The sequence below is a fragment of the Heterodontus francisci genome, chromosome 5, assembly GCF_036365525.1.
Source record: "Heterodontus francisci isolate sHetFra1 chromosome 5, sHetFra1.hap1, whole genome shotgun sequence".
NCBI classification, from domain to species: Eukaryota; Metazoa; Chordata; class Chondrichthyes; order Heterodontiformes; family Heterodontidae; genus Heterodontus; species Heterodontus francisci.
Window position 1 is genome coordinate 43,122,467 of NC_090375.1, and position 16,006 is coordinate 43,138,472.

Genomic DNA, 16,006 nt, shown 5'->3' on the forward strand with positions numbered 1-16,006 from the left:
GTCTTTCACAGTTGTTCAATCTCTCTGAAGGCAGATCAAACACTTGGTGAATTTGGTCAGATGTGCTTAATTTCATAGTAAGATGAAGACTAGGCTCACTTAATTCAGTCTGGAGAATCTAAATTTGAATAATAAAAAATAAGGACCACACCATGGTAACACACATTGTTGGGCCACCTTTCATAAACAAGATGACTGCTTACAATTTTCCAGCATTTCTGACTTTCACCTTTCTTGGCACAAGCCCTCACAGCTTTCCCTTTAACAACCCTGACTGCTTTACTGTTCCAAATAGCCTGCCTGTCTGCCTGTTTTCCAGTCTCTTTCTTATATCTCTGTTCACAGTCATTTCAAAAGGATCAAAGGTTTTGGAGTACACTGGATGCGAGGTGTTTGCGAGGCAGGCAAATAAATTGGCTATTTAAAATCCCTGAGGTAACAGAATCACAGCTAGCTCATTAGATTCTTAACAACCTCTTGCCTGAGCCTCTTTTTAATTTGTCTGGAAAGACCATGCTTTAAAAAAGCAGCTTTAAGCATATCTAATTTTTCCAGATTCTCTGGAAAATGATCAAAAAAAAAATCCTGAACTATGACCAGCAGTCTCAAGGCCACAACAGAAAAGTAACTATTAATTTGGGTCTAAATTAAAATCTCATTCTGAACGGCTACAGCTTGGTTGCTGTGAAAAATGGAAGCGTATCATAGTCGCAAGGGCAGTGTTCTGAGGCTGGAGTTGAGGCACATTGCTAGGCTAAACTGGAGTCAAAGCAAAGGTGGGGGAGAGGAAAGAGGATATGTACATATCATATTGAAGTTACACACTTAATGCTTGGTTGGTAAATGTACTTCAGAGGTTCTAATGTTAGTTTGATTGATGCGCACACACTTTTGCTATGGCACAAGCATAATCCTATTTTTACATGATAAATAAATGATGCCTGTCGCATTTTTAAAAGAAGGTCTTTGTTCAGTGTTGTTTATTCTGAGTGTGTTTAAAAGGGGGTCAAAATTGAGGTGAAGTGATGCTCCCGATCAAACAAAAACTTGTAATGTTGATGTGATTTACCCTGTGCAGCCATCTAGTGGCGCTGGGACAGATAAATACTATTGGTTCTTAGATATAAATTTCAAACAAATTATGATTCTCCAAAGTTCACAGCAAAGAAGGAGGCCATTTAGCCCATCATGTTTGCCATGCTGTTTGCTAAAACAATCCAAAATTAATCTCACTGCCCGACTCTCCCTCCATAGCCATCCATCTTCATCTGATTTCAATATTTTTTTACTCTTCCCTTAAAAAGAAGCTATAGTGCCTGCGTCAGTTACCCCCTGTGGCAAAGCATTCTGTCCTCCAGCAGTTAAATTATATTGTGGAGTACCTGCACATAAAAGTTTACCACACTTTTCTCCTTTCCACTTTTCTAAATCTATTTAAAATAAACGGGGGAAAGCCTTGTCAGTGGAAAGAAGTATTTCAGATAAAAGTACTAAGTAGGTGCCCGAAAAACAAAAAATGCTGGAAACACTCAGCAGGTCAGGCAGCATCTGTGGAGAGGGAAACAGTTAATGTTTCAGGTCAATGACCTTTCATCAGAAGTATATGCTTGAATCTCACAGCATATTTTCAAGGCCTAATCTTTTTCACAAGTGTACTTTCTTCCCTTTGCTATTTTTAGACTTGAGTATAAAGTGCTGCACTTTTTTTTTGCTTCAGTTAGCGACCACAGGATGATTCATGACGGTTCTTTTCAGTGCCATTGAAAATAAAAGTTGTTTTTGCAAACTTTTTTGTGGTTATGCATCACAAACATTGATGGAGCAGTTTATTTTTCTGTCGTCAAATTGTTCTAGTGAAACCCTGCATCCAATAGTTTGAAGGATTTCTATGCTGAGGCTATGGAGCTCTTTAGTGTGCTTTTTTTGCATCCAGGACCAATACTGAGCACCCCAGGTGAGCTGAAGCATAGTAAACGTAAGAATTTCAGGAACATTTCCACTCGACAAGTCCTGATCCAATAGAGACATCTTCTCACTATAATGCTAAATCATATTCTCCTGAAATACATCCAGTTGGTTTTCAAATAAAAGGTTTTCCTTACAAAAGCAAAATACTATGGATTCTGGAAATCTGAAGTAAAGACAGAAGATCTGATGAAAGGTGATTGACCTGTAACGTTAACTCTGTTTCTCTCTCCACAGGTGCTGCCTGACCTACTGAGTATTTCCAGCATTTTCTGTTTTTATTTTAGAAAAGCTTTTCCTTACTTCCCAACATTCTAATTTTAAACTTGAAAAATGTAACTTTTAAGAAGCAGAATAAATGTTCCTCAGTTGTATGCTTTAACCCAAGCCTTTGGTGCACCAGTGTGACACTTTTACTTCAACACATCACACTGGACATCATTCTGGTGAAAGGTCACTGACTGAAACGTTAACTCTGCTTCTCCCTCCACAGATACTGCCTGACCTGCTGAGTATTTCCAGCACTTTCTGTTTTTATTTCAGATTTCCAGCATCTGCAGTCTTTTGCTTTTATTACACTGGACATCGGAGGTGTTTCTTTCAGAATGCTAATTGAAAGATCATTGGTTTATGCTGTGCTCACACACTTGGCTTGAGATGATTGAATATTCCATTGACATGCAATCTTTATTGTGTTTCATTATGAATTATTTGCTCTTCCCTTCGCAGCTAATCCCGGGTTTGACAGTGGCACATCCAATAAGGAGATGGGATCTAAGTCGAATCAGGCGTTAGACACTTGCATTTCAGAGTTTGGAAGCTTATCAGTTGGAGTGAAGGGGTACCAGCAAATGCAAGATGGCGGTTTGTCTTCTGAGGCCTTGAAGATGCTTGCAACAAGGACGTCTGGATCACAGACATTGAATGAAACTGTTTCCTTGGGAACGATGTACAACTGTGTGGATTTGGCTGCTTTTGTCAGCCAAGCATATGATGAATTTAGTGAGATTGAAATCAAAAACATTCGGAGCTCAGACATAGAAAGGTTTGTTGGACAGTGTCAAGGGGAGCTCTCTACAATCTATGAAAATCATACTGAACCACTCAGATTGAATGAGAACTCATTGAGATCTGAGCAGCAAGAAACTGCCCCTGAATCTAATGATGCAGCATTAGGCAAGCAGTCTAGGTCAGCGTCAGGCTTGATGTATATTGAGGTAAAACCCAGCATCAAGGATCTTTATCGTGGTGAGTCTGTGTTAGTAGTTTGTTCTCCAAATACACTAGATACAAATGAATTGTCTGTATCTAATGACTGTGAATTTAGTGAGAAAGAGGAATTCAGCGAACTGGGTTTGGACTTGTCGCATCCTGTAGTGAACTCTGAACAAATGGACAATGACTCTGTCGAGCACGAATCTCTAAGGAAAAGAATTGAGTGTGCTGACTATCCCGTGATATCAGGGGCCATGAAACGATCTCTTTCATTAATATCGGATTCTGGAATAGAGAGTGAACCCAGTTCAGTGGCTTGGTCAGAGATGCGTAAACCTCTGGATTTATCTAGTGACCGGGACCTTGTGCAGCAGATAGTCAGAGCACAAGCAATCCATAGGAACTCACTGGAGGGTGGCCAGACTGAAAGTGGCACTAGTCTGCCAAGTGGAATTCAGGCTTCTTTGACATCAATTAGTTCATTGCCTTTTGAAGATGAAGAGGAGGTGGAGCTCAGCAAATTGACCAAATCTGTCTCAGCCCCACAGATCAGTAGTTCAGATCAAACAGGTGAAACTCCTGAATCTTTAGCGCAGGATCAGACTATTGATAAAAAGCAATGGGTTAGTGGGCACCCCTCAGAAAAGGCAGAGGAAGGCAAATATGAAACGCATTCAGTTCAAAGAGATGGTGGTGATGTTTTTGATTCGCCTACAGATAAAGAGATCCCACAAGAGAGTATAGAAGATTCAATGATGAACAGTGGCAGCACAACAGGGGCTATTGAAAAGACCACCATTCCAGCAATAGCCAAAGATCAGTGGTTTTCCCCTGAAGTGAATAGTGATAGCCACCATCATAAAAATGCTGATAGCCTTAATGATTCGACAAATCACACTGTTAAAGAGCTTGTGTGTAAGAAGGTGGATTTTAATAATTTATTAGATACAGATATTAATGCATCTGACCCTGACAGTCACACAGATGAGACTAAATGTTTACAAGGTCCCCTTTCTGATGAGCTGCAAAATGACCAACATGGATCATTTGATGACAAGTTGCCACATGTTGAATATGCACCAGACAGTAATGATGAGATACCAATATGTAAATTGACGGCACAGCCTGACCTGACAACAGAGTCTTTGGAGCTGATCACAGCTACTTACAGCGACGTCATTTTGACAGACAGAATGTGTCATGAAGAAGACCTCTGCCTACGCAAAGGAAAGCCAGAACCTGGAATTAAAATGGACCAGCATTATGATAGCTGCACCCAATTACAAGATGAGGGTGAAAAGCTGCCGGTTGGCAGCAACAATGGTGAACTTCAGCCTCTGGTTGATGGTGGAAATCCTTCTGGAACTGGCAGCTCAGGCATGGTATTTGAGAAGAGGAACATGGTGGAGGTGGTGAACCTTTCTGTTTCATGCACAGCTACGTGTCTGCCATTTTCTTCCATGCTCAGGGATTCTCCAGTTGCCTTCTCTTCAAAGCAGTTGGCGTCTCCCATTACCAGACAACCCATTGGCTCTTTTGGAGTCGTCTCATCTAATTCACAGGGCATTGATGCAGAAACCAACGAGAGAATGATGAGGTAAAGTTGCAACCAGTTACTGATTCAAATCCTTCTTAGACTGTGCCTACCCCTGTGGGCTTAGTGGGTAATTGCACTGCCCAGCATGGCATTGAGACATTCAGGGCAGACCAGACTTAGGGTCCTTTTTAGAGCTGGGTTAACCTATCCCAACTGGGGCGTCAGTGTGGCAGCTAGACTGGCTGAAATACCACCACTGACGATAAGGAACAGAGGAAAAAAAATCACTTGGATTCTGAATGTCCCTGCATCAACAGGAACAGAATTAAACCATGCTACACATAGTAAGATAGCTGGCCAGTAGTCACATAAAGAATGGCCAGGTTGGGTGAGGTACAGAGGGGTTGCTGAGGTCATTTGGAACTGTATCCTAACTTATGACAAAGGAGCAGAAAAAATGAAATGGATGGGGATTTTTTTTTTAAATAGGACATTTACCCTGTCCTAATGTCAACAAGGAGCCCCAGGACAGGATGCGCCCAATGAACATGGTGCCTCTTATACATGACGACCGAAGGTGCAAGGCTGGTAACAGTGTATGCGGGGAATCAGGAGAGCATAGAATTGTGCCTTACCATTGCATAGTGCAACCCGTTGAATAATCCACCTAGGAATGTAGGAACAGGAGTAGGCTATTCAGCTGTTTGAATCTGTTCCGCCATTCAGTTAGATCATGACTGATCTGTATCTTAACTCCATCTACCTGTCTTGGTTCCAAATCCCTTCATATCTTTACTCGACAAAAATCTCTGACTCTCAGTTTTGAAATTTCCAATTAACCGAGTCTCAACGGGCTTTTGGGGGAGAGGCTTCCAGAGTTCCACAACTCTATATGTGAAAAGGTTCCCCTGACACCACCTAGCGCAATTACATCATACTATTAGGTCCTCAGCTTTCTTAACTAGATAGCAGAGACAGTGGAGTTAATCATGAATACAATAACAAAGAAATATAAGGACTAATATGCTTGAGGAGAAAAAGCAAGACGGATTTATTAGGACTCTAAGAGAAGTTTCAGCAAATATATTGTCTGCTTGTAGAAATCCCATTCTGCATATCAAGGGCAATGTCAGTACTTCCCAGATGTTACGACCAGGTGAGAAAGGTATCGAGGGATCTTTTACTGTCTTCACCTGGTCTTATTGTAACAGGGTTTAGTTTTTAAACACAGTCTGTTTTGAACTCCCCCTTGGTGAATCCTTGTTTACCGCTTTCCAATTATAAAACAAAGAAATGAACACACCAGGTTTTCTTAGGTTTAAAGAAGAAAAGCGAAATTTATTAAACCTTAAACTTAAACTCTAATTCGCTTAACGTCTATGGATACTCCCATTTGGAAACAAACAAACTTATTAGCGAGAGGCAGCATGGTTTTGTGAAGGGGAGGTCATGTCTCACTAACTTGATTGAGTTTTTTGAGGAAGTGACGAAGATGATTGATGAAGGAAGGGCAGTGGATGTTGTCTATATGGACTTGAGTAAAGCTTTGACAAGGTCCCTCATGGCAGACTGGTACAAAAGGTGAAGTCACACGGGATCAGAGGTGAGCTGGCAAGATGGATACAGAACTGGCTCGGTTATAGAAGACAGAGGGTAACAGTGGAAGGGTGCTTTTCTGAATGGAGGGCTGTGACTAGTGGTGTTCCGCAGGGATCAGTGCTGGGACCTTTGCTCTTTGTAGTATATATAAATGATTTGGAGGAAAATGTAGCTGGTCTGATTAGTAAGTTTGTGGACAACACAAAGGTTGGTGGAGTTGCGGATAGTGATGAGGATTGTCAGAGGATACAGCAGGATATAGATTGGTTGGAGACTTGGGCGGAGAAATGGCAGATGGAGTTTAATCCGGACAGATGTGAGGTAATGCATTTTGGAAGGTCTAATGCAGGTGGAGGTATATAGTAAATGGCAGAACCCTTAGGAGTATTGACAAGCAGAGAGATCTGGGCATACAGGTCCACAGGTCACTGAAAGTAGCAACGCAGGTGGATAAGGTAGTCAAGAAGGCATACGGCATGCTTGCCTTCATCGGTCGGGGCATAGAGTATAAAAATTGGCAAGTCATGCTGCAGCTGTACAGAACTTTAGTCAAGCCACACTTAGAATATTGCGTGCAATTCTGGTCGCCACACTACCAGAAGGACGTGGAGGCTTTGGAGAGGGTACAGAAGAGGTTTACCAGGATATTTCCTGGTCTGGAGGGCATTAGATATGAGGACAGGTTGGATAAACTCGGATTGTTTTCACTGGAACGACGGAGGTGGAGGGATGACATGATAGAGGTTTACAAAGTTATGAGCGGCATGGACAGATTGGGTAATCAGAAGCTTTTTCCCAGGGTGGAAGAGTCAGTTACTAGGGGACATAGGTTTAAGGTGCGAGGGGCAAAGTTTAGAGGGGATGTGCGAGGCAGGTTTTTTACACAGAGGGTGGTGAGTGCCTGGAACTTGCTGCCAGGGGAGGTGGTGGAAGCAGATACGATAGCGACGTTTAAGAGACATCTTGACAAATACATGAAGAGGAAGGGAATAGAGGGATATGGGCCCCGGAAGTGCAGAAGGTTTTAGTTTAGGCAGGCATCAAGATCGGCGCAGGCTTGGAGGGCCGAATGCCCTGTTCCTGTGCTGTACTGTTCTTTGTTCTTTGATACATGCCGAGCCCCACGCTAGCATGCATACACGATATGCACATACAAATAGGGACAGAAAAGAGAAGAAAAATAAAATGGAGTGGTTTGAGGCAATATCAGAAGAGTTTCTTGTTGCTATGCTTCGAGCTCACTGTCGTCCTTTTATAAATAGACTTGCTTTTTGTTGGTGCCCCGTATTCTTCTTCAACCTTGTTCACTGTAGGAGACTTTTCTCTCTTGGGGTTCATGTGTCTTCAATGGTTTCCGAAGCTGATGAGAGCAAGATGAGAGCAGACAGGAGAGATGTCTTTTCAGTGCAGGAGCAAAGAGCTTTCTGCCTTTCAAACACTCTGTGGCAAGTTCAAATTCAAACAGCCGGTTAGTCATGTGACTAAATTGGCCTGACCAAGTAGTCTGTGTATTGGAGAAGCAGGGACTGGGTCTTTTGTTCCAACACTGTCTGCTAGCATGCAAATGTCTTTCCAGTCAGGGGCTCGGCAATTACTTATGATAGGCCCTCTTTTCTTCCCAGTCACAATTTTAAGTTTTAATGTTCATTTGGTGAAATAATGTGTGCCTCAGTCTTGGCAGATGGGGGCCTGCATGACACAGAACATAGCAACATTATTCTTCATTCATCAAATTGCCACAGTGACTTCTTCCTTTGATTGGAGTGCAGTACATTGAGTGGGAGATAAAATAATAAACAGAGCTGCAGGCAAAGTAACTTTGCTCAGCTACACTACTTCAAATGAAAGTGCAGACATAAATAGCAACATTTGGCCTATATAGCGGAAAGCAATTATGTTGTTTAATGTCTTGTCTAGAATTGCTTATGCAATTTAATGAGTTATTCCCAAAACTGCTCTTTCGATGTCCCACTTAGTTTGTCACACAGATATGGACAATTTTTTTTGAATAATCCAGACTCATTGTCATCTAGCACATAAATGCAGCCAGAAACCCTTACACCCAATTTACAATTCCAGAATACTGAACAATTCAGATATCTCCTAATTTCACTATTTACTATCCTTGTTGTTTAAAAAAAAAATGTTAACACTGACATGCAGTTGCTTGTTCACTTAAAATGATCCTAATGGGTATTTTGTTTCATTATTTTAAACTTCACAAGATTTTCATATGCATCAAGGCAAGGTATTTTCATGTTGGGAATACAATACCTTTCAATTTTCACTATCAAGTCGTCCCACGCTAGGAAAAGCACTACAATAAGAGTTAAGAATCTTATCCGTTGAGTTCTTCCACAAGTGATGTTTCCATGGTCCAAGCAGTACATGGACCAAGAAAGGCTTGTTGCACAGTGTCATTGTAAATAATCTGCCTATGGTGACATTACCTTTCTGTTTTAAGTGCCTGCATCTCATTTCTTAATTTCATTTTGCGATGATATTACACTTAGTTTTGTGAACTTAAGAAAAAAAATCTTTTTCATTGCAGCCATGTTGGGGTAGTAGTCATTCTGCTATTAATTACCTGATGATATTGCGGAAACCAATTCATCAAAGGTCAAGAGGTAGAAATTCAGCTTTGGTGGTCACAATAAACAGTAGTAATACATTGGCCGCCTGTTATATGCTCCACTTGATATTCAGTTCATTGAACTGGATATCGCACTGGGAGTGGCAGTTACAATACTGTCAATTTTGTGCTGCCGAACGAGTTGAATTTCTACCCCCAGGATTCCACGGCCCTACCAAATAACAGCAATGCTGGAAACCTACAGCAAGACAGTCACGTCAAAAACACGAGCACCCGAAACATTTACTTGACTGTTGTCTCCAGAAGCTGATTGACCTGCTGAGTGCTTTCAGCAATTTTCCTTTGGATAAGATGTTGAACTGAGGCCGCGTCTGCCCTCTGGTGGATGTAAAAGATTTCATGGCACAATTTTGAACAAGAGCAAGGTTGTCCTGGCCAACATATATCCTTCAAATAGCATCACTAAACAGATAATATGGTCATTATCACATTGCTGTTTGTGAGATCAGGGGGGATGTGAGGAGGAACTTTTTTGCAGTGAGTGGTAATAACCCAGAACTCGCTGCCTGCGAGGCTGGTGGAAGTGGCAACAATTGATAATTTCAAAAGGAAATTGGGTGGGCACTTGAAGGAAATAAACTTGCAGGGCTACAGGGATAGAGCAGGAAATGGGACTGACTGGAATGGTCTACAGAGAGCCGGCATGGACATGATGGGCCGACGGACCTCTTGTGCTGTAATGACTCCAGGACCTTCCTGTGCACAAATTAGCTTTCCCATCTCCTACATTACAAAGGTGGTTGCACCTCAGATGTACTTCACCGCTGTAAGGTGCTTAGGGATGCCCTAAGGTTGTGAAAGGTGCTATAGAAATGCAAGTTGTTTCTTTCTTCTTTATCCTCTCCAAATTGGGCTGCTTGAAGAAATATTGACATATTAGCTCCATTACAAATTAAGTATTTCCCTTTCCGAATATGGAGAGTTACTCTCAAAAACAGTATTGCTTGATCTTTTTTTCATTCATTCATGGGATGTGGGCGTCGCTGGATAGGACAGCATATGTTGCCCATCCCTAATTGCCCTGGAGAAGGTGGTGGTGAGCTGCCTTCTTGAACCGCTGCAGTCCATGTGGGGTAGATACACCAACTTTGCTGTTAGGAAGGGAGTTCCAGGATTTTGAACCAGCGACAGTGAAGGAACGGCGATATAGTTCCAAGTCAGGATGGTGTGTGACTTGGAGGGGAACTTGCAGGTGGTGGTGTTCCCATGCATTTGCTGCCCTTGTCCTTCTAGTTGGTAGAGGTCGCGGGTTTGGAAGGTGTTGTCTAAGGAGCCTTGGTGCGTTGCTGCAGTGCATCTTGTAGATGGTACACACTGCTGCCAGTGTGCATCGGTGGTGGAGGGAGTGAATGTTTGTGGATGGGGTGCCAGTCAAGCGGACTGGTTTATCCTGGATGGTGTCGAGCTTCTTGAGTGTTGTTGGAGTTGCACCCATCCAGGCATGTGGAGAGTATTCCATCACACTCCTGACTTGTGCCTTGTGGATGGTGGATAGGCTTTGGGAGTCAGGAGGTGAGTTACTCACCGCAGGATTCCTAGCCTCTGACCTGCTGTTATAGCCATGGTATTTATATGGCTATTCCAGTACTTTTATTATAAGCATTTTGAAATGTTTAAAGGGTGTAAGGGCATTTGCCCAATTCAAATAGTGATTCTGGCGACCTGGGTTGTGAAAACCAAGGGCAGGGATATTGTACCAGCCAAACCCTCTCCATATGCACATATATAAAGACCTCAGCATTGTAACTTTTTTTGTTGCAGTTTTGTTCAGGCTAAAGATGAGTTAATAAAGGGACTGAAGTTTGATGGCTTGTTGTACAGTGACCTGCCTCTTCTAGCTTCTGATATCCCCTACTTCACCCCAGAAGAGGAAGAGGAGAATTTGGAGGAGGGAATCCACCTGGTTATCTGTGTTCATGGTTTGGACGGTAGGTTATGACTGTGGAGTTAGCTTCTGGAATAATATCCTCCCCCACTCACTCAGCACTAAAGGGGAGAATTAATTTTAGGCCTGTCCAATCACCGATAAGGCCATCTCTGATCACTTCCTTGTATCGCTCTCTGCCCCCATCGCACCTCCCCCCTTCAAACCATGCTTCCTTCTGTATCTATCCCTGGAAAAAGCTCTCCCCCAATTCACTTAGAGCTGCACTTTCAAAATCCCAACTGTCTAGCCTCTGGCCCTCCGTTCACCATGACATTTCTGCAGCTACTGATTTACTCAACCACACCCTCACCTCCACCTTTGATGTCCTAGTCCTCATCAAAACCAAACCATTACTCTCTCTCACCCTGGCCATTCCCCTGGTATGGTCCTCATCTCCACTCCCTTAAGTTCACGAGACGCAGACTTAAATAGAAATGGTAGGCAACTGGTTTAGCCATTCACCACCAAATCTGGCTGGACCAAATAAAGCACTGTTGGGTCCTGCTGTTGTCTGCAAAAACTGCTCACTATTCCAGGATCATCCTGGAAAGCAAGGGTAACTGTCGACTTCTTTTTTCTAATGTAAACCGTCTTCTTAAACCCCTCTCCCCTATACTCTCCATCCTCACCTCCAACTCATGGATTTCTTTGTCACCGAGATTGAGACCATCCAATCAGTTGCCTCTGCCATTTCCCTCCCTTTCCCCCGCCCACTGGGCCAAACCTCCTCTAAAGTTCCCTCCTGCCCTAGCTCTGAATTTGTATCTTTCTCTAGTTTCTGTCCTATCTCCCTTCATGCTCTGTCTGGCCTCATCTTGTTCCTAAGACCCATCGCCAGTTTTCTCAACCCTATTCCCACTAAACTTCTGACCATTCACTTCCCTTCCTACCTCCCGTGTTAGGTAACATTGCTAACTGTCTATTAGATCGACAATCCGATGGTGGTGGTGGTGGGGGGGGTGGAAACGGAGGTGTGGGGTGGGGGGGTGTGGACGGAGGTGTGGGGGGGTGGGGGTGAGGGAGAAATTCTACTGATTTAGAATCTTGCTTCAGCCTTGTGATTTTGTAAATGTGTTCTCGAGATCTGCCTACCTCTAAACTTCCTTATATTCACCCAGCCTCTGCACATGTTGCTGCCAAGAGAATGGGTTACAATCTTCCAAACCACCAACAGTGCCATTTTACAGGCTACACAACAGTACTCCAGGTGACCAACTGTCCAACCTTACCTCTGCCCTTGACTTCATGGCCTCTGGTTAGTGTTGCTGCACTGTGGCAAATTTAATGTCATGAACTCATAAGTGAGGCAAGTTGCATGTGCCCTATTTTTATTCAGTAGTGCAGCAAGCTGGACTCTTGGTACACTGTGACCCTCTGACATTCTTTCTTCGTGGAAATTGTGTTTTCTGAGACAAATGTTTAACTTTCCTTTGCCCCTTCCTGAAGCTAGTGTCTCATATTGTAGTACATTTACATTAATGCCAGCAAAACTCCAATTCCCACTCAAGTGGCCAGTCATCATTCGTGAGCCGAGACAGTAAATGCCAAATTATCCATTTTATCATTCGAAGGCATAAGAACAATCTTGTACTCACAGAAGTTCCATAGATTTGCAGACATCTCAGGGCTCAACGAAATCAGGCGTAGAAATTCAGTTGAAGTCCATCCTCTTACAACTACTCATACTGAGACTAGTTAACGATTGGTTATTCATTTCAGGTAACAGTGCAGATCTACGACTTGTGAAGACGTTTATTGAGCTGGGGCTTCCTGGAGCCAAACTGGATTTCTTAATGTCCGAAAGGAACCAGGTAGGAATTGATGAGGCTTACCCGGGTTACAAATCCTATCTGCAAGGAATAAGATCTTTGTTCTTCATTAATTATTAGATCTATTCGAACAGGGGATGTAAAAATCCAGCAAAATCTGGAATAAAGATAGACCGTTCTGGAAATGTCACAGCATTTGATTAAAAAAATGTAGGTTAGGCTTTTCTTTTCTGAAATATAGTCCTGTCTTTCTCTTTCAGCTTTTGATCAACCTGTGGAGCCATTTCTGGCATGTTCTGCTTTAATAAGTTAGATAAAAACCAGATCCATCCGCAGCAGTTTCAACCTATAGTTAAGTCTTTACGCTCCTGTGAAACGTTTTACCACATTAAAGGTACTAATAAATACAATTTGTTGTTGTGGATGATTCAGAGAGAAATCAACTGATGTGGATAATTTAATCCAGGTTTGGACAACAGAGTATTAATAAGAAGAAATGCAATGCTCCCTTGTTTAAATTCTAATCCAGCAAACTGCATAGAGTGGGTATCCCTCCCTCAGTCCCCTTCCCACTCCACAGATATGCACAGGAAATTACACTGGACCTTGGAAAATGGTGATCCAGATTCTGAGGCAACACGCGATGGATGACAAAACAAAAGAGAGTCTCAGCCAAGGTAACAGTGGAATGCTGCAACTGGTTCTTCTTCTTCTTCTTTGGCCTCCTTGTCTCGAGAGACAATGGGTAAGTGCCTGGAGGTGGTCAGTGGTTTGTGAAGCAGCACCTAGAGTGGCTAAAAAGGCCAATTCTAGAGTGACAGACTCTTCCAAAGGGGCTACAGATAAAATTGGTTGTCAAGGCTGTTTCGCAGTTGGCTCTCCCCTTGCGCTTCTGTCTTTTTTCCTGCCAACTGCTAAGTCTCTTCAACTCGCCACACTTTAGCCCCGCCTTTATGGCTGTCCGCCAGCTCTGGCGATCGCTGGCAACTGACTCCCACGACCTGTGATCAGTGTCACAGGACTTCATGTCACGTTTGCCGACGTCTTTAAAGCGGAGACATGGAGGGCCAGTGTGTCAGATACCAGTGACGAGCTCGCTGTATAATGTGTCCTTGGGGATCCTGCCATCTTCCATGCGGCTCACATGGCCAAGCCATCTCAAGCGCCGCTGGCTCAGTAGTGTGTATAAGCTGGGGATGTTGGCCGCCTCGAGAACTTTTGTGTTGGAGATACGGTCCTGCCACCTGATGCAACTGGTATCAGCCTACAAATTGGTCATGGTCTATTGTTGTTGATCACTGTCCAGTGACCGTTGCTGGATGTTCATGTGCTGGGACCACTAAACAACGGCATTGAGCCTTCAATGTAGTAAAACATCCCAAGGCACTTCACAGGAGCGTAATCAGACAAAAATTATCACCGAGCCAAAGAAGGAGACATTAGGACAGGCTTGGTCGAAGAGGTAGGTTTTAAGGAGCGTCTTCAAAGAGAAGAGAGAGGCAGGGATGCAGAGATGTTTAAGGAATAATTTCCCATCCCCTTTGTGGAATAACCTGCTTGTGCTTTGGTGATTTACCTGTGGGTAAATGGCAGCTGTGGAATTGTGTTGGAGTTGCCAAATTCTCAGGAGAGGAAAGAAAGGTGAGAAAATTGGACGAGATGGAAAAAGATGCAGAGAGAGAAAGAAAATGTACTGATAAAGAGAACCATCAGACAGAGAAGGAGACTCTGCATTTACATTACAATTCCTTAGTGTCAACTCCTACCATTGTAGTGTAAACGCAGTCCTAAACTAATCACACCATTAGCAGTGAAATTTTTGTCCCCATAGATAAACTGGATTGTGAAATACATCTTTTCATATTGCACACGCTGAACAGTGAGTAAAGATGAAGGCATAGAATTTCCACATGGGTTCATCCAATCTCCCGCCATATCTTTCATGGTAATTGGCAGAAACCCCAAAAGTGATGTGGGATGGTGAAAGTATACAGCATCACACAACAAATAGTTTCAGCAGGTAACTGGGAAATACGCAGTACGCCAGTCAACGTGAAATGAAATTCGTTTGAAAATGAGTTATGAGAGTGGAGATATTGGCTAGGGTTCATGCTCCTGCTTGCCTGTTCAGTGACCCCATCACTGACATGTGGGTGAGAGCAGGATTGGGTTTTTCTCTAGTGCCCTCCCTTTTTGAATAGCCCTCATATTCTTTGGCCTCCTTGTCTCGAGAGACAATGGGTAAGCGCCTAGAGGTAGTCAGTGTTTTGTGGAGCAGCGCCTGGAGTGGCTATAAAGGCCAATTCTAGAGTGACAGACTCTTCCACAGGCGCTGCACATAAAATTGGTTGTCGGGGCTGTTACACAGTTGGTTCTCTCCTTGCACTTCTGTCTTTTTTCCTGCCAACTGCTAAGTCTCTTCGACTCGCGACTCTTTAGCCCCGCCTTTATGGCTGTTCGCCAGCTCTGGCGATCACTGGCAACTGACTCCCACGACTTGTGGTCAATGTCACAGGACTTCATGTCGCTTTTGCAGATGTCTTTAAAACGGAGACATGGACGGCCGGTGGGTCTGATGCCAGTGACAAGCTGTCTGTACAATGTGTCCTTGGGGATCCTGCCATCTTCCATGCGGCTCACATGGCCAAGCCATCTCAAGCGCCGCTGGCTCAGTAGGGTGTCTATACTGGGGATGTTGGCTGCCTCGAGGACTTCTGCGTTGAAGATATGGTCCTGCCACCTGATGCCAAGTATTCTCCGGAGGCAGCGAAGATGGAATGAGTTGAGACGCCGCTCTTGGCTGACATACATTGTCCAGGCCCTGCTGCCGTAGAGCAAGGTACTGAGGACGCAGGCTTGAAACACTCGGACTTTTGTGTTCTGTGTCAGTGCACCATTTTCCCACACCCTCTTGGCCAGTCTGGACATAGCAGCGGACGCCTTTCCCATGTGCTTGTTGATTTCTGCATCTAGAGACAGGTTACTGGTGATAGTTGAGCCTAGGTAGATGAACTTTTGAACCACTTCCAGAGTGTGGTCGCCGATATTGATGGATGGAGCATTTCTGATGTCCTGTCCCATGATGTTCGCTTTCTTGAGGCTGATGGTTAGGCCAAATTCGTTGCAAGCAGCCGCAATCCTGTCGATGAGTCGCTGCAGACACTCTTCAGTGTGAGATGTTAAAGCAGCATCGTCAGCAAAGAGGAATTCCCTGATGAGGACTTTCCATACTTTGGTCTTCGCTCTAAGACGGGCAAGGTTGAACAACCTGCCATCTGATCTTGTGTGGAGGAAAATTCCTTCTTAAGATTTGGATGCATGTGAGAGCAGCAGTGAGAAGA

General features: G+C 43.6%; 1 protein-coding gene across 3 annotated transcripts in view; it reads left to right on the forward strand.

Moving 5' to 3' along the window:
* The window catches only part of fam135b (family with sequence similarity 135 member B), a 548,259-nt gene that overhangs the window by 454,943 nt on the left and 77,310 nt on the right, over positions 1–16,006 (forward strand). For all 3 annotated transcript variants that reach the window (XM_068031369.1, XM_068031370.1, XM_068031371.1), the window contains 3 exons: positions 2,695–4,777; positions 10,731–10,897; positions 12,616–12,707. In XM_068031369.1, the coding sequence (XP_067887470.1) occupies positions 2,695–4,777; positions 10,731–10,897; positions 12,616–12,707 (2,342 nt within the window). The remainder of the gene's footprint in view (positions 1–2,694; positions 4,778–10,730; positions 10,898–12,615; positions 12,708–16,006) is intronic.